This window comes from Salmo salar, unplaced genomic scaffold (assembly GCF_905237065.1).
Source record: "Salmo salar unplaced genomic scaffold, Ssal_v3.1, whole genome shotgun sequence".
Taxonomy (NCBI): domain Eukaryota; kingdom Metazoa; phylum Chordata; class Actinopteri; order Salmoniformes; family Salmonidae; genus Salmo; species Salmo salar.
The window spans coordinates 3,442-28,016 of NW_025547929.1; the positions used below are offsets into that span (position 1 = coordinate 3,442).

Consider the following 24,575-nt stretch of genomic DNA (forward strand, 5'->3'; position numbering starts at 1 on the left):
TCTCCTGTCTCTCCCTCTCTCCCCCTTTCTCTGTCTCCCTGCCTCTCTATCTCCCTGCCTCTCTCCCTCTCTCCCCCTTTCTCTGTCTCTCTATCTCCCTGCCTCTCTCCTGTCTCTCCCTCTCTCCCCCCTTTCTCTGTCTCTCTGCCTCTCCATCTCCTTGCCTCTCTCCTGTCTCTCCCTCTCTCCCCCTTCTCTGTCTCTCTGCCTCTCCATCTCCTTGCCTCTCTCCGGTCTCTCCCTCTCTCCCCTGATTCCACTCTTTCTTTACTCCCCTCCTCCTCCCTCCCCTCCTCTCCTCTCCAGGTTCCGATGATTCTGGTGGGTAATAAATGTGATCTGGAGGATGAGCGTGTTGTGGGGAAGGAACAGGGCCAGAACCTGGCCAGACAGTGGAGCAGCTGTGCTTTCCTGGAGTCCTCTGCAAAGTCCAAGATCAACGTCAACGAGGTGAGTACAACACACACACACCTCACACACCCCTGCATCAGTACCCACACACACCCTGCATCAGTAACACACACACCCTGCATCAGTACCCACACACACCCTGCATCAGTACACACACACCCTGCATCAGTACCCACACACACCCTGCATCAGTACCCACACACACCCTGCATCAGTACCTACACACCCTGCATCAGTACCCACACATCCTGCATCAGTACCCACACACCCTGCGTCAGTACCCACACACACCCTGCATCAGTACCCACACACACCCTGCATCAGTACCCACACACACCCTGCATCAGTACCCACACACCCCTGCATCAGTACCTACACACCCTGCATCAGTACCCACACACCCTGCATCAGTACCCACACACACCCTGCATCAGTACCCATACACACCCTGCATCAGTACACACACACCCCTGCATCAGTACCCACACACACCCTGCATCAGTACCCACACACACCCCTGCATCAGTACCCACACACCCTGCATCAGTACCCACACACACCCTGCATCAGTACCCACATACACCCTGCATCAGTACCCCACATACACCCTGCATCAGTACCCCACATACACCCTGCATCAGTACCCACATCAACAAGTTCTGTACCTCCTATGAACAGACACTGATAGGAATAAACTGGGTTGTTGCTGTCAGTAGTAGTGTGGGATATTTAGTCTGAGGTTAATCAGTATGCTAACTGTCCTTGGAGCTGAACCTTCCTTCCTTCTGGTCCCACTGTGTTTAGAACTGACTCTGATGTCACCCTATCTCCTGAGTCACACAATGGTGCTGTGTGTGTGTGTGTGTGTGTTTTTGTTTCTGTGCGTGTGTGTGTTTTGTTTGTGTGTGTGTGTTTTTGTGTGTGTGTGTGTGTGTTTTTGTGTGTGTGTGTGTGTGTGTGTGTTTTTGTTTGTGTGTGTGTGTGTGTTTGTGTGTGTGTGCGTGCGTCCAGCTGCCCAGGACCACCAGAGGCTACCAGCCAGCGACGTCCCCCTCATCTGGCCTGCGTCACCTCTATCACACACACACACACACACACACACACACACACACACACACACACACACACACACACATATAAACAAACAAATAGCAGCCTCACCCTCTCTGTACACATTGAACATTGAAATCACTTTCCAACATCTAGTCAAAACACACACACACACACACACACACACACACACACACACACACACGTCAGGCAGTCTACTTCAGTCAACAACCCTGTGTTTTGCTCCATCAAGATACAGTGCATTCGGAAAGTTTTCAGACCCCTTGACTTTTTCCACATTTTGTTACGTTACAGCCTTATTATAAAATTGATTCAATTGATTATTTTTCCCTCAGCAATCTACTATCGTGACGTGACTTTGATTAATGGGATGACGGTTATTTATCAATAACTAACTATGTTTAATTGTTACCGATTTAAATGAATCATGTAACAATTAACTCATTAGGATTTGGGGCACCACGGAATATATACCGTCTCCGAATTCAACTCTAAAAGATATGTTCTATATCGAGAAGTCACTTATTAATCACTACCTCATATCAGTCTCATTCTGAACGTCCCAGACTTCTGGAATCCGCAAGAACTCCAGCCTTTTCTGATTATTCAGTTCGACACAAATTGATTGAATTATTTATTTACTAACTAACTAAATAATAACACAGAATACACAGTTACATGAGACAAAAGTCCCTAGTGGACTTACAAGATATTACGGCTTGTTACACAATGGATAGGGAGAAGGGGTGGGGACAATAGAAAGAGAGAGGGGGCGGGGACAATAAGAGAGAGCGGGAGGGGTGGGGACAATAGGGAGAGAGGGTGGCGGGGCAATAGAGGGTGAAGGGGCGGGGGAGAATAGAGGGTGAAGGGGTGGGGACAATGAGGGTGAAGGGGCGGGGACAATAGAGGGAGAAGGGGCGGGGACAATAGAGGGAGAAGGGGCGGAGACAAGAGGGAGAAGGGGTGGAGACAATAGAGCCGAGTGAGAAGGGGGTGGGGAGAGGGGTTGGGACAATAGGGAGAAGGGGGCATGGCAATAGATGGAGAAGGGGCAGGGACAATAGGAAGAAGGGGCGGGGACAAGAGGGAGAGGGGTGTGGACAATAGGGAAAAGGGGGTGGGGACACTTATGGTACATTTGGTAACTACGCTCACAGTAACCATATTACCACACAAGCCGCCTCCCATTTGGGTAAGAAATGCAATGTATTTACATGTAGATGTCTTTTATCTGTCGTCTGTCTGTTGAAACCAATCGATCCTTCCATGGGGAATGGCTCCATGGGTGTAATGCTCTGGTTGTCCATCAGAGGTCACAATGTCCTTCTTAGTTTTGGTCATTATAGTGGAGTGTTCAAATAGAACAGATACTCGTTGATTGTCTGAGATGGGATTTTCTTCCTTCCCACCTCGTATCTTTAGTCAAAGTTCTAGAACCCTTTACATGCACAGCTGCAGACTGTCAATGTTTTTGGTCTAGTGAGTTTTTCCTACCATTTCAACGTGTAGCCACGTCTGCTAGTCCGCATGTTAATTCTTAGCGAGTCCTTTGAAACACTCAGGTCGAAAGGGCGGTGCCATCACACTGACACGCTCTTCTGACCTCATTCGAAGCGTGGCTTAGTTTAATGCGCAAGGGACATAAAAGCTATGATCTCGTTTGAAAACTAAAATCACATTCCTATCTTAACAAAAATAGTTTCATCGTTCATAATATTGTATTAACATCATATTGGATAAAAAACTTAACAGCCAAATGGGGGTTTCCTTCCTAAATTACACTATTTGGTTGATACCGTTTTTAATAACATCACAAAATGATCAACAATATGACATGATTATTCTTTAGATCCCCACTGACCATTCTTATCATTCCTATCTTAGAAATAATTGTTCCAATATTTACTTTTTTTGTAATGATATAGTTTTGACAGTAAAAGTTTCCTGTAGGACAAAGGCATTCCTTTTGGTTGGTACTGAAGACCAGGTTCTCTGCTGCGTAAGATTTACGATTGACGTGAGGTGGCATGGCATGGCATTGGGCTTAATGTCTCAGAATCAGCAGCAAGCCTTTGTATTTGTATTTATTATGGATCCCATTAGTTCCTGCCAAGGCAGCAGCTATTCTTCCTGGGGTTTATTATGGATCCCCATTAGTTCCCTGCCAAAGCTGCAGCTAGTCTTCTTGGGGTCCAGCAAAATTAAGGCAGTTTATACAATTTAAAAAACATTACAATACATTCACAGATTTCACCACAAACTGTGTGCCTTCAGGCCCCTACTCCACCACTACCACATATCTACAGTACTAAGTATGTGTGTACAGTTGTGGCCAAAAGTTTTGAGAATGACACAAATATTAATTTCCACAAAGTTTGCTGCTTAGTGTATTTAGATATCTTTGTCAGATGTTACTATGGAATACTGAAGTATAATTACAAGCATTTCATAAGTGTCATTGACTTTATTGACAATTACATGAAGTTGATGCAAAGAGTCAATATTTGCAGTGTTGACCCTTCTCTTTCAAGACCTCTGCAATCCGCCCTGGCATGCTGTCAATTAACTTCTGGGCCACATCCTGACTGATGGCAGCCCATTCTTGCATAATCAATGCTTGGAGTTTGTCAGAATTTGTGGGTTTTTGTTTGTCCACCCGCCTCTTGAGGATTGACCACAAGTTCTCAATGGGATTAAGGTCTGGGGAGTTTCCTGGCCATGGACCCAAAATATCAATGTTTTGTTTCCCCGAGCCACTTAGTTATCACTTTTTCCTTATGGCAAGATGTTCCATCATGCTGGAAAAGGCATTGTTCGTTACCAAACTATTCCTGGATGGTTGGGAGAAGTTGCTCTCGGAGGATGTGTTGGTACCATTCTTTATTCATGGCTGTGTTCTTAGGCAAAATTGTGAGTGAGCGCATTCCCTTGGCTGTGAAGCAACCCCACACATGAATGGTCTCAGGATGCTTCCTGTTGGCATGACATGGGACTGATGGTAGCGCTCACCTTGTCTTCTCCGGACAAGCTTTTTTTTCCCGGATGCCCCAAACAATCGGAAAGGAGATTCATCAGAGAAAATGACTTTTACCCCAGTCCAATCCCTGTACCTTTTGCAGAATATCAGTCTGTCAATATCAGTCTGTCCCTGATGTTTTTCCTGGAGAGAAGTGGCTTCTTTGCTGCCCTTCTTGACACCAGGCCATCCTCCAAAAGTCTTTGCCTCACTGTGCGTGCAGATGCACTCACAGCTGCCTGCTGCCATTCCTGAGCAAGCTCTGTACTGGTGGTGCCCCGATCCCGCAGCTGAATCAAATTTAAGAGACGGTCCTGGCGCTTGCTGGACTTTCTTGGGCGCCCTGAAGCCTTCTTCACAACAATTGAACCGCTCTCCTTGAAGTTGTTGATGATCCGATAAATGGTTGATTTAGGTGCAATCTTACTGGCAGCAATATCCTTGCCTGTGAAGCCTTTTTGTGCAAAGCAATGATGACGGCGCGTGTTTCCAGGTAACCATGCTTGACCGAGGAAGAACAATGATTCCAAGCACCACCCTCCTTTTGAAGCTTCCAATCTGTTATTCGAACTCAATCAGCATGACAGAGTGATCTCCAGCCTTGTCCTCATCAACACTCGCACCTATGTTAACGAGAGAATCACTGACATGATTTCAGCTGGTCCTTTTGTGGCAAAGCTGAAATGCAGTGGAAATGTTTGTTTGGGATTCAGTTCATTTGCATGGCAAAGAGGGACTTTCCAATTAATTGCATTCATCTGATCACTCTTCATAACATTCTGGAGGATATGTAAATTGCCATCATACAAACTGAGGCAGCAGACTTTGTGAAAATGTATATTTGTGTCATTCTCAAAACTTTTGGCCACGACTGTATAGTGCGTATATAGTTGGATGATGAAGAGATGCCGTTGGGCTTAGATAATGAAGAGATGACATTGGGCTTCATGTCTCAGCATCAACAAAGGCCAAACCCTGTTTTGCTCTGAGTCAAGAGTCCACTAGCCCAGGCAGCACTTTCCTGCGCCACGCCTTATTCATTTATTCACTCATTCACCACTGTGATAGGCTACAGTAGCTGTGAGGTCAGTCAGTGGGGTTTAATGTGGGTTGACCCCTGACCCGTTATACCACTATAAACCAGGTTTAATGTGGGTTGACTCCTGACCCCTGGGGAGTTACACTACTATTAACCGGTTATCCCATTAAGCTTCAGTCTCTAGCTGGTCTGAGCAATGCTCTTGGTTTAGGTGGTGATAGAGATTATCCATTCTAATAGATATGACCCATTCTAATGGAGAGGACTCCATTCTAATGGGGAGGACCCCATTCTAATGGAGAGGACCCCATTCTAATGGAGAGGACCCCATTCTAATGGAGAGAACTCCATTCTAATGGAGAGGACCCCATTCTAATGGAGAGGACCCCATTCTAATGGAGAGGACCCCATTCTAATGGAGAGGACTCACTTCTAATGGAGAGGACCCCATTCTAATGGAGAGGACTCACTTCTAATGGAGAGGACCCCATTCTAATGGAGAGGACTCACTTCTAATGGAGAGGACCCCATTCTAATGGAGAGGACCCCATTCTAATGGAGAGGACTCACTTCTAATGGAGAGGACCCCATTCTAATGGAGATGACTCACTTCTAATAGAGACTGTAGGTCTTTGGTTGATCCACAACCAGTGTCATTGACAACGAGCTGGCTCCATTAGAGAGATGTCATTGTCAACAGGAAATGGGCTTTATGGGTAATACCAGCCTAAGATGTATCCTTGTCTCTTGGCATGATCTCTCTCTCTCTCTCTCTCTCTCTCTCTCTCTCTCTCTCTCTCTCTCTCTCTCTCACACCTGATTGATATTGGTTTAATCACTATAATTATGCAATTGGCTCGAGCTGTAACCATTGATTATGTCCAAGGGGTTTGTTTTATGTCCAAAGAGTGCAGATTCAGGACAGGAGGCTGTCTGCTCCAAATGGATGTGATGTGGTGTGTGTATGTGAGTTATGTAACACTCTGGGAGTAGACAGAGACAACTACAATTACCCCTAGTCATACAGCTTTGTCTGTTACCCCTAGTCATACAGCTTTGTATGTTACCCCTAGTCATACAGCTTTGTCTGTTACCCCTAGTCATACAGCTTTGTATGTTACCCCTAGTCATACAGCTTTGTCTGTTACCCCTAGTCATACAGCTTTGTATGTTACCCCTAGTCATACAGCTTTGTCTGTTACCTCTAGTCATACAGCTTTGTATGTTACCCCTAGTCATACAGCTTTGTCTGTTACCCCTAGTCATACAGCTTTGTCTGTTACCCCTAGTCATACAGCTTTGTTTGTTACCCCTAGTCATACAGCTTTGTCTGTTACCCCTAGTCATACAGCTTTGTATGTTACCCCTAGTCATACAGCTTTGTTTGTTACCCCTAGTCATACAGCTTTGTCTGTTACCCCTAGTCATACAGCTTTGTCTGTTACCCCTAGTCATACAGCTTTGTATGTTACCCCTAGTCATACAGCTTTGTCTGTTACCTCTAGTCATACAGCTTTGTATGTTACCCCTAGTCATACAGCTTTGTCTGTTACCCCTAGTCATACAGCTTTGTCTGTTACCCCTAGTCATACAGCTTTGTATGTTACCCCTAGTCATACAGCTTTGTCTGTTACCCCTAGTCATACAGCTATGTCTGTTACCCCTAGTCATACAGCTTTGTCTGTTACCTCTAGTCATACAGCTTTGTCTGTTACCCCTAGGCATACAGCTTTGTATGTTACCCCTAGTCATACAGCTTTGTCTGTTACCCCTAGTCATACAGCTTTGTATGTTACCCCTAGTCATACAGCTTTGTATGTTACCCCTAGTCATACAGCTTTGTATGTTACCCCTAGTCATACAGCTTTGTCGGTTACCCCTAGTCATACAGCTTTGTCTGTTACCCCTAGTCATACAGCTTTGTATGTTACCCCTAGTCATACAGCTTTGTCTGTTACCCCTAGTCATACAGCTTTGTTTGTTACCCCTAGTCATACAGCTTTGTCTGTTACCCCTAGTCATACAGCTTTGTCTGTTACCCCTAGTCATACAGCTTTGTATGTTACCCCTAGTCATACAGCTTTGTCTGTTACCTCTAGTCATACAGCTTTGTATGTTACCCCTAGTCATACAGCTTTGTCTGTTACCCCTAGTCATACAGCTTTGTCTGTTACCCCTAGTCATACAGCTTTGTATGTTACCCCTAGTCATACAGCTTTGTCTGTTACCCCTAGTCATACAGCTATGTCTGTTACCCCTAGTCATACAGCTTTGTCTGTTACCTCTAGTCATACAGCTTTGTCTGTTACCCCTAGGCATACAGCTTTGTATGTTACCCCTAGTCATACAGCTTTGTCTGTTACCCCTAGTCATACAGCTTTGTATGTTACCCCTAGTCATACAGCTTTGTCGGTTACCCCTAGTCATACAGCTTTGTATGTTACCCCTAGTCATACAGCTTTGTCTGTTACCCCTAGTCATACAGCTTTGTATGTTACCCCTAGTCATACAGCTTTGTCTGTTACCCCTAGTCATACAGCTTTGTCTGTTACCTCTAGTCATACAGCTTTGTCTGTTACCCCTAGTCATACAGCTTTGTCTGTTACCCCTAGTCATACAGCTTTGTCTGTTACCCCTAGTCATACAGCTTTGTATGTTACCCCTAGTCATACAGCTTTGTATGTTACCCCTAGTCATACAGCTTTGTCTGTTACCCCTAGTCATACAGCTTTGTCTGTTACCCCTAGTCATACAGCTTTGTCTGTTACCCCTAGTCATACAGCTTTGTCTGTTACCTCTAGTCATACAGCTTTGTATGTTACCCCTAGTCATACAGCTTTGTCTGGTGAAATAAAATAATCAGACCATTCATTCATTCTGACCAGTTTGTGATACTATAAATACACTATTGTCAAAGATACTTCACATAGTCTAAAATACTTCATTCTTGTCTAAGATACTTCATTCTTAAAAATAAAGAAAAACCCTTGAATGAGTAGGTGTGTCCAAACTTCTGACTGGTACTGTACATACAATTGCCCTGAAGGAGTCATTATCTATCATTATCCATAAATAAACCCTTGGGTGAGTTCTCACAGATTGAGACGTGATTTGTCTGTCTAGTAAATATTGTGGCCTGAGGTGTCATCTTGTCTGGTTGGGATGTGGATGACATCACTCACGCCTGTCCACTGAGATCTGGTCTGAGCCTTGGGCCTGACTAAAACGCCCTGACTGACTCTCTAAAACCATCTATCTGACAGTGTGTGAATCGATCTAGTCCAATGGCACGCTCTGCTATTTACATGTATTCTCTCATGGTCTTGCTTTTTGAAACCAAGACACCTGTGACTGTTTCTTAACACGATACCCATGGCTAGCCGTTGTTTCTTAACCACGATACCCATGGCTAGCCACCGTTCTTAACACGATACCCATGGCTAGCCACTGTTTCTTAACACGATACCCATGGCTAGCCACTGTTTCTTAACATGATACCCATGGCTAGCCACTGTTTCTTAACACAATACCCATGGCTAGCCGCTCGTTTCTTAACACGATACCCATGGCTAGCCGCCGTTTCTTAACCACGATACCCATGGCTAGCCACCGTTTCTTAACACGATACCCATGGCTAGCCACTGTTTCTTAACACGATACCCATGGCTAGCCACTGTTTCTTAACACGATACCCATGGCTAGCCACTGTTTCTTAACACGATACCCATGGCTAGCCACTGTTTCTTAACACGATACCCATGGCTAGCCACTGTTTCTTAACACGATACCCATGGCTAGCCACTGTTTCTTAACACGATACCCATGGCTAGCCACTGTTTCTTAACACGATACCCATGGCTAGCCACTGTTTCTTAACACGATACCCATGGCTAGCCGCCGTTTCTTAACACGATACCCATGGCTAGCCGCCGTTTCTTAACACGATACCCATGGCTAGCCACTGTTTCTTAACCACGATACCCATGGCTAGCCACTGTTTCTTAACACGATACCCATGGCTAGCCGTTGTTCTTAACACGATACCCATGGCTACCGCCGTTTCTTAACACGATACCCATGGCTAACTTGTATCTAACTATTGTTGTGTCTCTCTGTGTTTCAGATCTTCTATGACCTGGTCAGGCAGATCAACAGGAAAACCCCAGTACCTGGGAAGACACGCAAAAAGTCCAACTGTCAGCTCCTCTAATACACAGCTGCTCTGTCGCACTGAGCCAGGTGAAAAGCACTTGTAGGAGTCAGAATGCCACTGCCTAATTGAAAAGACAGTTGTAGGCATTTGGCTGCGGCCTCCTTGTCTTAAACCTGAGGAATATCTTGAGCAAGAACTTCTCCCTTTCATATTAAGAGACATCATATGGTGCAGTTAGAAGTGTCATTAATGTCTCTATACCTCTCTCTCTCTTCTCCTTTCTCTCCTCCTCTCTCTCTTCTCCTCTCTCTTCTCTCTCTCTCTCTCTCTCTCTCTTCTCCTTTCTCTCCTCCTCTCTCTCTTCTCTCTCTCTCTCTCTCTCTCTTCTCCTCTCTCTCCTCCTCTCTCTCTTCTCCTCTCTCTTCTCCTCTCTCTTCTCTCTCTCTCTCTCTCTCTTCTCCTCTCTCTCTCTCTCTCTCTCTCTTCTCCTCTCTCTTCTCCCTCTCTCTTCTCTCTCTCTCTCTCTCTTTCTCTCTCTCTCTCTCTCTCTCTCTCTCTCTCTCTTCTCCTCTCTGTTCTCCTCTCTCTTCTCCTCTCTCTTCTCCTCTCTCTTCTCCTTTCTCTCCTCCTCTCTCTCTTCTCCTTTCTCTCCTCCTCTCTCTCTTCTCCTCTCTCTTCTCTCTCTCTCTCTCTCTCTTCTCCTTTCTCTCCTCCTCTCTCTCTTCTCCTCTCTCTTCTCCTCTCTCTTCTCTCTCTCTTCTCCTTTCTCTCCTCCTCTCTCTCTTCTCCTCTCTCCTCTCTCTCTCTCTCTCTCTCTTCTCCTCTCTCTTCTCCTCTCTCTTCTCCTCTCTCTTCTCCTCTCTCTTCTCCTCTCTCTTCTCCTCTCTCTTCTCCTCTCTCTTCTCTCTCTCTCTTCTCTCTTCTCTCTCTCTTCTCTCCTCTCTCTTCTCTCTCTCTCTCTCTCTCTCTCTCTCTCTCTCTCTCTCTCTCTTCTCCTCTCTCTTCTCTCTCTCTTCTCCTCTCTCTTCTCCTCTCTCTTCTCCTCCTCTCTCTCTCTCTTCTCCTTTCTCTCCTCCTCTCTCTCTTCTCCTCTCCTTCTCCTCCTCTCTCTCTCTCTTCTCCTTTCTCTCCTCCTCTCTCTCCCTCTCCCTCTCCCACTCTCTTATCCTCTTTCTCATTCTCTCTCCTCCTCTCTTCTCTCTCGCTCTCTTCTCTCTTTCTCTCTCTCCTCCTCTCTCTTTCTCTCCTCTCTTTCTCTCCTCTCTCTCTTCTCCTCTCTCTCTCCATCTACCCACCTTCTCTCTCTCTCTCTCTCTCTCTCTTTCTACCCACCTTCTCTCTCTCTCTCTCTCTCTCTCTCTCTCTCTCTCTCTCTCTCTCTCTCTCTCTCTCTCTCTCTCTCTCTCTCTTCTACCCACCTTCTCTCTCTCCCTCTCTCTCAGGTCTGATTTGCTGCTGTCTCTCTCAGCAGTGCCAGCATTCCGACGTTACTAAAACCTAAGATGGAATGGACTTTCCTGTGTGGTGAAGCCCCTTTAAACAACAACAAACAAACAAACCCACCAACGGTTCAAAGCTACAATACATCACTTTTTACACACAGATGAACCATTATCTCTCTCCAGTGTCACGAGAACAAGAGTTCTACTTAGAAATATAGATATTCTAACTGTATGCAACTGAAATGAAAAAATTCAGTTCATAAAATAAAGTAAATTTAATAAATAAAATAGGTAAATCAGTCAATATGAATCAAAATAAAAATCCGGATCCCTACACACAGTGTTATTGCTAACGGAGACAGTAGCCGTAGAAACGGATGTCTAACCAGAATGTGCACGTTGCCATGGTGAGTAGCTACAATGATGTGGTATTTATAAGCGCCTCTATATTAGCCAGAGAAAAGAGAGAGTCCCAAAGAGCACCTATATAGTCCGGTTCATACAGCTAACTTGCTCCTGTGGTTTCTTTTCTAACATTTTATTTGTACCTTTTGATTTTCCTTCGATCATTCAACATAATTTTTCTGTCTTTTTATTTCTTTTAAAATGACTAGTTTGGTCTCCACTGAGAGATGCTATACTGCGACAGCTATTGATATGACTTTTATTTGAGGAGTAAACCTGTGGATACAACAGTGATTATTATATGTGTAAAAAGAAAAAAGTATCATGTTTTTTCAGTAACTATGAAATTGTCTTTTAGCCTGATGATGTTGCCTTCAAATAGGTTTTTTTCTTTCTGGAGAATCCAACTATGATCCAATCATCTTTCTTTCTGGAGAATCCAACTATGATCCAATCATCCTTCTATGTCATGCCTGGGTTTCCTTGTGTGCGTCTGAAATGGCACCCAAGTGTACTACATTTGACCAGAGCACAATGGGTTTCCCCTATTGGTTTCCCTATGGGCCCTGGTCAAAAGTAGTACACTATATAGGGAATTAGGGTGCCATTTTGGAGGCAGCCCTTGTGTTGTTTACAAAGATGTTTGTACAGTGGGGTTTTTCAATTGGGGTTGTGGTCAAAGAGGGACTTGACATTTTAACAAGCTACCCAACTTCTGAGACACCAGTGGCCGACGTGACTGGGCGATCCTCATCATGTTTTTTATTCTTCATCCTTCCAAGGCCGTCTCTCATTGGTTTGGTTTGTCCAGTTAGCCAATCCCCTCTTACAGAATCTGCGATCTACAACAGGAAGTATAGATTTTTTTTTGTCATTGGTGATGTTATTCTCCACACTTCTGTTGTAGAGCAGCGTTTCTCAAACTGGGTCCTGGGGACCCCAAGGGGGGCACCTTTTGGCACTGCACAGCTGATTCAAATAATCAAGCTTGATGATTACTCAAATAATCTGTGTAGTGCTAGGGCAAAACCAAAACATGCACCCAGGGAGGGCCCCAGGACCGAGTTTGGGAAACGCTGCTGTAGATTCCCACTGTACTCCCTCTCCTTTTCTAAACCAGCCTCTCTCCCCTTCTCCCACAGCCCCTCTCCCCTATCTCCCCCTGTCCTCTAGTCTCTTTCCCCCATCTCACTCCTCTCCCCTAGCCCCTCTCCCCTCTTCCCCAGCCCCTCCCCTAGCCCCTCTCCCCTATCTCCCCCTGTCCTCTAGTCTCTTTCCCCATCTCACTCCTCTCCCCTAGCCCCTCTCCCCTCTTCCCCAGCCCCTCTCCCCTATCTCCCCCTGTCCTCTAGTCTCTTTCCCCATCTCACTCCTCTCCCCTAGCCCCTCTCCCCTAGCCCCTCTCCCCTCTTCCCCAGCCCCTCCCCTAGCCCCTCTCCCCTCTTCCCCAGCCCTTCCCTAGCCGCCCCTCCCCTAGCCCCTCTCCCCTAGCCCCTCTCCCCTCTTCCCCAGCCCCTCCCCTAGCCCCTCTCCCCTATCTCCCCCTGTCCTCTAGTCTCTTTCCCCATCTCACTCCTCTCCCCTAGCCCCTCTCCCCTCTTCCCCAGCCCCTCTCCCCTATCTCCCCCTGTCCTCTAGTCTCTTTCCCCATCTCACTCCTCTCCCCTAGCCCCTCTCCCCTAGCCCCTCTCCCCTCTTCCCCAGCCCCTCCCCTAGCCCCTCTCCCCTATCTCCCCCTGTCCTCTAGTCTCTTTCCCCATCTCACTCCTCTCCCCTAGCCCCTCTCCCCTAGCCCCTCTCCCCTAGCCCCTCTCCCCTCTTCCCCAGCCCCTCCCCTAGCCCCTCTCCCCTATCTCCCCCTGTCCTCTAGTCTCTTTCCCCATCTCACTCCTCTCCCCTAGCCCCTCCCCTCTCCCCTAGCCCCTCTCCCCAAGCCCTTGCCCCTCCCCTCTTCCCCAGCCCCTCCCCTGTCCCCTTGCTAATGCATCTGTTGTCAGCTGAGGATATGAAAACCAAATATTGGATCCTGTCAGTAAAGAAACTTGCCTGTTAGTGACTATTTCACCTGTGTAATACTTGGTTTGACCTGTTTCCTGTCAGTCTGTCGGATGATGATGATGATGGTGATGATGATGATAGTGATGAAGAGTAACCGTGTGGGGTTATCTGTTCTATAGTGAATGTGGGGGGAGGGGGGACAGACTAATGTGTTTGAAGCAGCAGGGAATAAGACTGAAATACAATAAGAACCACAGCAATGTAGAGATGATGAGGAGGAGGAGGAGGAACAGGCAGAACTTGGATGATACGGGGTGTGCGTCCCCAATGGCACCCTATTCCCTACATAGTGCACTACTTTTGACCACAGCCCTATGGGCTTAGGTTGCCATTTGAGACGCAGAGAGGGAGGGAGGAGGGGGGTTAAAGTTGCACGTTTGTTGTGAGTTGCGTGACCTCTGTTGACCTCTTGTAAGAGAATGCCTTTGTTGCTTTGTGTTGCTGTGATGCTAACCAACAGCATCAGTCCTGGTGGATAGACCATGTGTACCATGTCCCCCTTACAGAGCCACAGTATTGGAAATGCAACGTCATCTGCCTATTATGGGATGGGCAAGGGGAGGGGTGGGGAGGGAAAAGAGGGGTGGCCAAATGTAAACTAAGAGCCTTAATTGAAGTGGTGTATTTTGTATAACCCAGCATCTGTAGTTCAATAAATTGGATTGCCATGCAAGGGCGTTGCCATGACGCCGGCCCGCCGCCGGAATGTTCTGTGTTGTTGTTGTTGTTTTAGCCATACAGATTGTTTTATCTCTGTGGTTTAACCATACAGATTGTTTTATCTCTGTGGTTTAACCATACAGATTGTTTTATCTCTGTGGTTTAACCATACAGATTGTTTTATCTCTGTGGTTTAACCATACAGATTGTTTTATCTCTGTGGTTTAACCATACAGATTGTTTTATCTCTGTGGTTTAGCCATACAGATTGTTTTATCTCTGTGGTTTAACCATACAGATTGTTTTATCTCTGTGGTTTAACCATACAGATTGTTTTATCTCTGTGGTTTAGCCATACAGATTGATTTATCTCTGTGGTTTAACCATACAGATTGTTTTATCTCTGTGGTTTAACCATACAGATTGATTTATCTCTGTGGTTTAACCATACAGATTGTTTTATCTCTGTGGTTTAGCCATACAGATTGTTTTATCTCTGTGGTTTAACCATACAGATTGTTTTATCTCTGTGGTTTAACCATACAGATTGTTTTATCTCTGTGGTTTAACCATACAGATTGTTTTATCTCTGTGGTTTAACCATACAGATTGTTTTATCTCTGTGGTTTAGCCATACAGATTGTTTTATCTCTGTGGTTTAACCATACAGATTGTTTTATCTCTGTGGTTTAACCATACAGATTGTTTTATCTCTGTGGTTTAACCATACAGATTGTTTTATCTCTGTGGTTTAACCATACAGATTGTTTTATCTCTGTGGTTTAGCCATACAGATTGTTTTATCTCTGTGGTTTAACCATACAGATTGTTTTATCTCTGTGGTTTAACCATACAGATTGTTTTATCTCTGTGGTTTAACCATACAGATTGTTTTATCTCTGTGGTTTAACCATACAGATTGTTTTATCTCTGTGGTTTAACCATACAGATTGTTTTATCTCTGTGGTTTAACCATACAGATTGTTTTATCTCTGTGGTTTAGCCATACAGATTGTTTTATCTCTGTGGTTTAGCCATACAGATTGTTTTATCTCTGTGGTTTAACCACCTCCCCATCTTGTGATGCACATGTCTCAAACTCATTCCACGGAGGGCAGAGTGTCTGTGGGTTTTCACTCCTACTTGATTGACAAAAGAAGGTCACTGATTAGTTCGGAACGCTCACCTGGTTGTCTAGGTCTCAGTGAGGAACTCTCACCTGGTTGTCTAGGTCTTAGTGAGGAACTCTCACCTGGTTGTCTAGGTCTTAGTGAGGAACTCTCACCTGGTTGTCTGGGTCTTAGTAAGGAACCCTCACCTGGTTGTCTAGGTCTCAGTGAGGAACTCTCACCTGGTTGTCTGGGTCTTAGTGAGGAACTCTCACCTGGTTGTCTAGGTCTCAGTGAGGAACTCTCACCTGGTTGTCTAGGTCTTAGTGAGGAACTCTCACCTGGTTGTCTGGGTCTTAGTAAGGAACCCTCACCTGGTTGTCTAGGTCTTAGTGAGGAACTCTCACCTGGTTGTCTGGGTCATAATTGAAAGGAAACCCCAAACCAGCAGACATTAGGCCCTCCATGGAATGAGTTGGACACCCCTGCTGTAATAGTACTGCTTTGGTCTTTATTCCTCAGTAGCTTTGAGGTAGAGGAGGGGTGAGATAGTCAGATACACAGACATACACGAATAGAAGGAAGACGTGAAGGAAAGTTTCAGAAATGTTCCTACTCTGTAATGTAAATCTTTCAGTAAGCAGTTGAAAGACAGCATAGTTAGCAGCACCACCAGTCACACTAGGTACCGTACTCCAGGAAGTCAGATGGCTTGTTAAATACAAGATCACAGCAGAGCAGCCCAGACCAGGGTTCATATAGAAGTCATCTATCACTCCATTGGCAGATATTCTGTTTCATGTACCTCTCTCTCCCTATCACTCTCCTTCCCTATCTCTCTCCCTCATTCTCTCGCCCACTCTCTTTCTCTCGCTCTCTCTCTCCCTCCCTCTCTATTGCTCTCTCTCCCACTCTCTTACTCTCATGCTCTCACTCTCTCTCTCCCTATCACGATCTCTCTCCTTCACTCTTTTTCTTTCTCTCTCTCTCCCCCTCTCCATATCTCTCTCTCCATATCTCTCTCTCCATATCTCTCTCTCCATATCTCTCTCTCCATATCTCTCTCTCCATATCTCCATCTCTCTCTCTCTCTCTCTCCATATCTCTCTCTCTCTCCATATCTCTCTCTCTCTCCATATCTCTCTCTCTCTCTCTCTCTCTCTCTCCATATCTCTCTCTCTCTCTCTCTCTCTCTCTCTCCATATCTCTCTCCGTCAGGGGAAAAGTCATTATCAGACTGTGGCTAGAGCAGAGCTGCCTGCTGGACTGTTAGACTCCATACATTACATATCCTACATCTCTTTGTTTATAGAAACACAGAGCACATGATCTATTGAAAATATGCTTGCTGATCTCGACTCTGGAATAATTCAATTTCTTCTTTAATCCTGTGGATGACATGTTGATTTGAGGATCTGAGGCCCTCTGGTCCTGTCATCGCATTACTTCCTGTAGGGCTGCTATTCAGCGGGATGGGTCTTTAGGAATGTCTATGGAGACTGGGGGGGGCAGTGTAGAGATACACTAGTCATGTCTAGTGTAATCTCTATCTCTCTAGTGTACATACAATAAGCCAGTAGCAAATGAACTCATCAGCTGCTCTGGGCCTCTGCTGCAGAATCTACAGCTAAGCCTAGTGTAACTGATATGCCTGTCAGGGATAGGTGGAAGCAGCTGTCAGATCAGAGAAATGGAGTCATTCAGGCCAATGATTGGACTCCTTGGGGTTGGGAATAAAGTAAGTCGGGCTAAGGAAGCGTACTATAGTTAAAATGATGAGGAACTCGCTGGCCTGAAGTGACTTGCCCAGAGTGAGGTAACTCCATACAGTTTAGGTTCATAGCAGACTGTAACATGCAATGAGCAAATAACAGTCTGGTCCCTTAGGAGAGGGAGTGGTCTTTTATCAGATGAACACACACACACACACATATATATATATATATATATATATATTGCCTTTATCTAGACAAGTCAGTTAAGAACAAATTCTTATTTACAATAACAGCCTACATAAACACAATGTGTTACTGGGATAAATATTCTCCCTTGAGTCTGTTCCACGACACATACCTTTTTAATAAACAGTTTTTACAACTGTCCTTCTGTTGTTCCTCAACAGTTATTGAACTTCTTCTATACTGTCAGTATTGTCCTTTCTGTGCTGGAAACGCCATGGGTGTGTATTAAAATGGCACCCTGTTCCCTATATAGTGCACTACTTTTGACCAGAACACTATGGGCCCTGGCACCCTATTCCCTATATAGTGCACTACTTTTGACCAGGTTCCATAGGTTTCTGGTTAAAAATAGTTCACTATATAGGGAATAGGGTGCGTCCAGGCTCTGGTCAAAGTAGTTCACTATATATGGAATAGGGTGCCATTTGGGACTCAATCTATGGACTTCTCCAGCCTCTCGCAGGGTGTGACCACTCAGCCTGTCTGACGTTTGTCTCAGAAACACGTAGCATCCTTGGAAAGCCTGAATGATATAACCACACAACACAACGGTGCTATTCTGGGCCTCCAGGAAACTCTATGGACAGATAGACTTCCTGTTCTTCAACATGCAGGAAAATAACATGGACTTTGATGAAACATTGATATGGCCCTGCACTCTCCGTCTGAAATGGACTGCTACTGACCACATGAAAAAAATAATAATAAAATGAAAATACATGGACTTTTGTTTTATGTTTTAAGACAAATTGTGTCAAAGTGAAACATTCTGCACTCATAGCTATATGTTATATCATTTTACGTGCTACAAGTTCATGTTTAATACATTGCCATGATATCAAGAAAGAATGCCTTGGTAAATGAGATCATTTAAAGAAGTGTAGGCCGAGAGAATAACCAGTTCATGAGGGAAAAAAAGAGAAGAATACGGACATTTAACTGTTGCTGCCCGAGGGTGGCGCTGTAGGAATGGTCCGCTACTGAGCGCAGCATGACGACTCTTCCTTCACAGCCTGTGGAGTAGATGACGCGCTGCAGTCATAGAGAATAATAGAGACCTGTAATGGCCAAGAGACTGTTTTAGCGTGTGTAGCTCTATTGAGGGTTTCCACCATTGTAATGTAGTTAACTGGGTGAGACTTCCAACTTTATTGTCTGGTCCCTCCTGATGACTCTGTTGGAGTCATGTCTAACTGGGTCATCAGGAGGGATCAGACAATCGTGAATAAGAAAATTGACTACTTCAAATAGAAATGGCCTCAATGGCGCTGCCCGTGTGCTCACAGACGCTATAATGGCACATATATAAAAACATGAATTCTCTATCTATCTCTATGGTAGCAGCTTTTTTGGTCATCAGTCCAAAGTAATCGAGTATAATCTCAAATATGATTTAATGACTAGTAAACACTGATTTGCCCATTTAAAATTAATTTATTTAGATTTTACGAATGATTTTGCGTCGCAAAATAATAGGAGATTGGCTCTATTTAATGGGGGTGTATTAAACAGTATTGGAGCTCGATTGTAATTCCTTGCCGAGCGGGAACCAAAAGTAGAAGCTAGCAAACAGGATTATCTTGCTGTGGAGTTGATATCCTGCTGTCATGGACTGGTAAAATGCTTTTTATGCTGATAGAAAAAGATGAATTACAGGGACGTATGTGACATTGTTACAGTGTTTAGTGATTGTACTACATGACTACGCGGTCTGTAGATTTGTAATGGCAGGTATAATAATATATAGCTAAGTTAGCTAGCTAACAAGTCGTTTGAACGTGTCTTGCAGCTGTCTAGTAAGTGGTTTGTTTGTACCACCAGCTAGTTAGCTAATGGGTCTTTTATAGTAATTCACGTTTGCTGGCGTTTTAGTTCATTTGAAGTGTTCAGTAACTTGTTTAACTTAATATATCGATTCTGGATCACAGCTAGCTAGCGTAATTTTAGTTCTGGTCTAGGGCGCTATGTGCTGCTTCAACGCCATTCATCTTCCCATTCATTTCCCCCATAGAGGATCCCCCCCCGATTTAGTTTAGTGACTGCCAGACACCCACTTATTTTTCAGTGCGCATTGCGTTTATAACTTTCTTAATCCCCATGATGCGTATTAAAGTAGTGTAGTGGAGGTAAAGTTATACGTAAAATCCTTTAAGGCTGATGGAATAGATCTGGGACCGGTTTCCCAAGAGCATCTTAAGACTAAGTTAGAATGAATCTAAGATACATGTTGACGTGTTTGCCAGTGGAGTTTTAGTTGTGCTATTTCACATCTAAGATGTTTGGTGCAGTATTTCTCAAGTAAAAAAAAAAAAAATGCAATGTGTTGTCTTTTATGTGAACTAAGTCAGCTGCCAGACAGAGCAGTCACCACAGCTGTTAACCTCATGTTAGTGGGCTCAAAACCCAAACTTCATTTACCTGTTGTGACACACAAAGTTCAAACTCTGTCTTAGACGAGACTGACTTTATGACCAAAATGATCCTATTTACACTGTGTAGTCCATTTTGACACTAGAGTAAGCTAACTGTTTCTGATTCATATCGATGCCACATGGGCTGTTTTCAAAGGGATTTGTTGCTTTATAAAAGCAGTCGCTCTTTAAGATGCTTTTGGGAAACCGGGCCCAGAATTTTTAGCTTAAAATGTTGATAAAATATTGTTTCTTAACATTTTAGGCGCAGCAATGTGCACTAGGTGCCTGTGCTACAGAAACACTGCTAACCAAACAGTGCTAGGTGCCTGTGCTACAGAAACGGTGCTAACCAAACAGTGCTAGGTGCCTGTGCTACAGAAACACTGCTAACCAAACAGTACTAGGTGCCTGTGCTACAGAAACACTGCTAACCAAACAGTGCTAGGTGCCTGTGCTACAGAAACACTGCTAACCAAACAGTGCTAGGTGCCTGTGCTACAGAAACACTGCTAACCAAACAGTGCTAGGTGCCTGTGCTACAGAAACACTGCTAACCAAACAGTGCTAGGTGCCTGTGCTACAGAAACACTGCTAACCAAACAGTGCTAGGTGCCTGTGCTACAGAAACACTGCTAACCAAACAGTGCTAGGTGACTGTGCTACAGAAACGGTGCTAACCAAACAGTGCTAGGTGCCTGTGCTACAGAAACACTGCTAATCAAACAGTGCTAGGTGCCTGTGCTACAGAAACAGTGCTAACCAAACAGTGCTAGGTGCCTGTGCTACCAGAAACACTGCTAATCAAACAGTGCTAGGTGCCTGTGCTACAGAAACACTGCTAACCAAACAGTGCTAGGTGCCTGTGCTACAGAAACACTGCTAACCAAACAGTGCTAGGTGCCTGTGCTACAGAAACAGTGCTAACCAAACAGTGCTAGGTGCCTGTGCTACAGAAACAGTGCTAACCAAACAGTGCTAGGTGCCTGTGCTACAGAAACAGTGCTAACCAAACAGTGCTAGGTGCCTGTGCTACAGAAACAGTGCTAACCAAACAGTGCTAGGTGCCTGTGCTACAGAAACAGTGCTAACCAAACAGTGCTAGGTGCCTGTGCTACAGAAACACTGCTAACCAAACAGTGCTAGGTGCCTGTGCTACAGAAACACTGCTAACCAAACAGTGCTAGGTGACTGTGCTACAGAAACGGTGCTAACCAAACAGTGCTAGGTGCCTGTGCTACAGAAACACTGCTAATCAAACAGTGCTAGGTGCCTGTGCTACAGAAACACTGCTAATCAAACAGTGCTAGGTGCCTGTGCTACAGAAACACTGCTAATCAAACAGTGCTAGGTGCCTGCACACTTGAATTAAAGGGAAACTACACTCAAAATGTCTTAGATTTCTCCCAGACCTCAAGTTGTTTCCTGTTGTGATTTAAGCATTGTTATGGACTTAGAACATCCTTTAAAATAAAATTAAAAAATCAATTGAAAACATGGGAATTTAAGAGTGCAGAAAAAAATTGAAACCTGTGAATTTTCTTACTCAGCTGACAGCCTAATTCATCCCAATATGGGATTTATCATTTTAGATCATTCAGAGTATGTCACTTTTTCTCATAGAATTTTTCACACAGGGCGCCTTTCCTTTCGTGGGGCAGGCCGTTTGGGGAAATGATTTGCAAAATTTCTCCAGGCACCACTACTGCCAGGGTTCACGTACCTAAGTTAAGGTATTACTAGAACGCTGGTGAACTTGTGTATGTAGGCGCAAGCTGTTTCTCCAAAATACAAAATAAATGACTTCTGAGCACTTTGTTTACCGTCAAACTATCTCTGGTCAATGAGCATGGGCCAGGAGCAGGCCACGTGTCTCTGTGTAGGGCTGAAGCAAAACCCTGCTTTACAGTATCTGAACAAACATGGTTCCTCTGTGTAGGGACCAGAATGAGTTGCTGTCGCCTATTGTACGGGATGCTGAAGTGACCAGAGCAGCACGCCCGAAAGAGTTCAGTTCAGAAGAAGGCTCAATTCAACTGTATCCTTATTGGGCTGTTGACATGGAAAACCTACCTACCTGTTGTCTTTGTGGATTGTGCTTTGTCTATGTTATACCATTATACCTGTATTACTGATGCTCATTGCTCACACACTGTTGTTCAGACTAATAGGTAGCTAACAGAAGTCTCATGGGGCTGTTATATGACTACATAAGGTGTGTCTTTTAGTTACAGTAACTATCCAGTTATATTCCCTGACCGTTGTTGTCCAGTCCTTTCTCCTCGTGATGACAACCAAGGTAGTACCACCACACCTGCCCGTTCCCTGCTCTGCCACACACCTGGATCCCTCTTCAAACAGTCCTGTAAGTCTGTCCTCTTCATTACCAACACAGCCCTCTGGCTCTGCTAGGAGAGCATTGTTTGGCTGAAGGTAAAACCACTGTCAACCACGATAAAGACATCTAGATCAAATAATGTCCGGTTTGTTACCCCAGACTCTCACCGTCCACTCGTTGGTGTCTCCCAGAATGACCGGAGACAAGGCTATACTGTTGTAACAGATTGTACTCTAGTGGTTATTCCTACTTCCTCTCCCTACAGTCACCCCGAAGACTGCTGCTAGGAACCCAGATGTGTCAGCCATCTTGGCGACAGGGCGCAGGACTCCTCGTTTCATCCATACACCACGACCTCCCCTTGGCAGTATGAGCATGGTGAGGAGATGGATACCAGTCTTGACTGGGTGTTTTGTCTGCTGCCAGACACTGTGTGGTTCTGTCTGTCTCCAAAGAGGGGATCCGGAGACAGAAGAACCTAGCCAATAGAATAGCTAATTAAACCACACTGCATCACCATTCATCACCTGTTGACTCTTATTAAAGGTAGACTCAGTGATATGACGTAGATGCACAAAGTAAACAGTATAGTGGGTCAATTTTCCACAACTGAAGCGCGTTGGAGCGTGAGGATTAACTTCTTCACCGTTTTGGTCATGTAGCTACCATGTTGTAAGAGTGTGAAGCGAACCCGTGTAGATACTGTGTCAGTGTTGCATCTTGCTCATTGCAATATCTGCGGTGCTGCTCGTGCGAAACATCATTTCACTGACTACCTTTTAATCAAGTATGCAACTTTGAGGCCGATCCACACGCTGATTGTTTCTGTGTTTTTGACTCCCTCTGGGCTCCAGAACCTGGATGACAGTGACTGGACGAACAGCCTGTACCCGTCTCCTCTGTCCGGGCTGGGACTGGGGGACACCAGCTTTACTGACGACATCAACATGTCCTCTGTAATGCTGAAGGAGGAGGATCCTGGAGAGGCTGGTCAGATTGATTTATTTTCTCCCCAGCAGTTCCATTTCCCTGGTGTTCCAGCCAGGTCTGAAAATCAGCACGTATAAATGACTTCATGGTCCAGATTTAGGGAAACAGGTTACAGAGGGTAGTGTCGTACAGAGGCTAGGTGTTGTTCTGTAAATGTATAGAATACAACACTGACCTTTGACCCCTCCTCTCTCTCTCCTGCTGCTCTGGTGTCCTGCAGCGTCAGTCAGTCTGTTCTCAGAGTTCCTCCAGTCCTATCTCAGACACTCCTCCACTGCTGTCTTTGACCTGCTGGAGGAGTATGAAGCCATCTGTCAAGATAAGGTACCGTTTTCTCACTTACCTGACGCAACTTCCCCTACTGTGTGTATGCTAGTGAGTGTGTGTGTTTTTTTAGAACCCGTGTGTGTTATAGAACCCGTGTGTGTTATAGAACCCGTGTGTGTGTGCAAGAGTTTGTGGAACAGGAGGTTTGCTCCTCTGTGTGTGTGTGTGTGTGAGTGAGTCATTGTGTGTTTATATGCAGAGCTCTGTGCTGCCCTTATGAACACCCAGTGATCATGGTGCCTGTATAGCTGTGCTGCCCTTATGAACACCCAGTGATAATGGTGCCTGTATAGCTATGCAGCCCTATGAACACCCAGTGATAATGGTGCATGTATAGCTATGCTGCCCTTATGAACACCCAGTGATAATGGTGCATGTATAGCTATGCAGCCCTATGAACACCCAGTGATAATGGTGCATGTATAGCTATGCTGCCCTTATGAACACCCAGTGATAATGGTGCATGTATAGCTATGCTGCCCTTATGAACACAGTCATAATGGTGTATTGTGTGTACCAGGTGGGCATGCTCCAGAGGCTGGTATCGAGGGCAGCACCAGGACAACAGAAGTCCTCTAAGACTGCTGGTATGAGATGGCTTTTACAGCAGGAGATGGTCACCTGGCGCCTCATCACTTCTCTATACAGGTTAGTGTCTGTCTGTCTGTCTCTCTCTCTTTACCTCTTCTCTATACAGGTTAGTGTCTGTCTGTCTGGCTCTCTCTCTTTACCTCTTCTCTATACAGGTTAGTGTCTGTCTGTCTGGCTCTCTCTCTTTACCTCTTCTCTATACAGGTTAGTGTCTGTCTGTCTGTCTGGCTCTCTCTCTTTACCTCTTCTCTATACAGGTTAGGTGTCTGTCTGTCTGGCTCTCTCTCTTTACCTCTTCTCTATACAGGTTAGTGTCTGTCTGTCTGTCTGGCTCTCTCTCTTTACCTCTTCTCTATACAGGTTAGTGTCTGTCTGTCTGTCTGGCTCTCTCTCTTTACCTCTTCTCTATACAGGTTAGTGTCTGTCTGTCTGTCTGGCTCTCTCTCTTTACCTCTTCTCTATACAGGTTAGTGTCTGTCTGTCTGGCTCTCTCTCTTTACCTCTTCTCTATACAGGTTAGTGTCTGTCTGTCGGTCTGGCTCTCTCTCTTTACCTCTTCTCTATACAGGTTAGTGTCTGTCTGGCGGTCT

The 24,575-nt window shown here is 45.1% G+C and overlaps 2 protein-coding genes across 2 annotated transcripts in view; both read left to right on the plus strand.

Moving 5' to 3' along the window:
• Positions 1-267: 267 nt before the first annotated feature.
• LOC123732507 (ras-related protein Rap-1b-like) lies at positions 268-12,724 on the plus strand (the record flags this gene model as incomplete). Its single annotated transcript, XM_045711710.1, has 3 exons — positions 268-450; positions 9,664-9,779; positions 11,136-12,724. Coding segments are annotated over 2 exons (270 nt in total), but the record flags the coding sequence as incomplete, so codon positions are not given.
• A 6,013-nt stretch (positions 12,725-18,737) lies between these two features.
• The window catches only part of nu107 (Nuclear pore complex protein Nup107), a 37,672-nt gene continuing 31,834 nt past the window's right edge, over positions 18,738-24,575 (plus strand). Inside the window, 8 exon segments of the mRNA NM_001139833.1 lie at positions 18,738-18,943; positions 21,679-21,740; positions 21,742-21,777; positions 22,012-22,104; positions 22,343-22,455; positions 22,932-23,067; positions 23,288-23,391; positions 23,915-24,042. Of these exon segments, the coding sequence (NP_001133305.1) occupies positions 18,936-18,943; positions 21,679-21,740; positions 21,742-21,777; positions 22,012-22,104; positions 22,343-22,455; positions 22,932-23,067; positions 23,288-23,391; positions 23,915-24,042 (680 nt within the window). The 5' untranslated portion in view covers positions 18,738-18,935.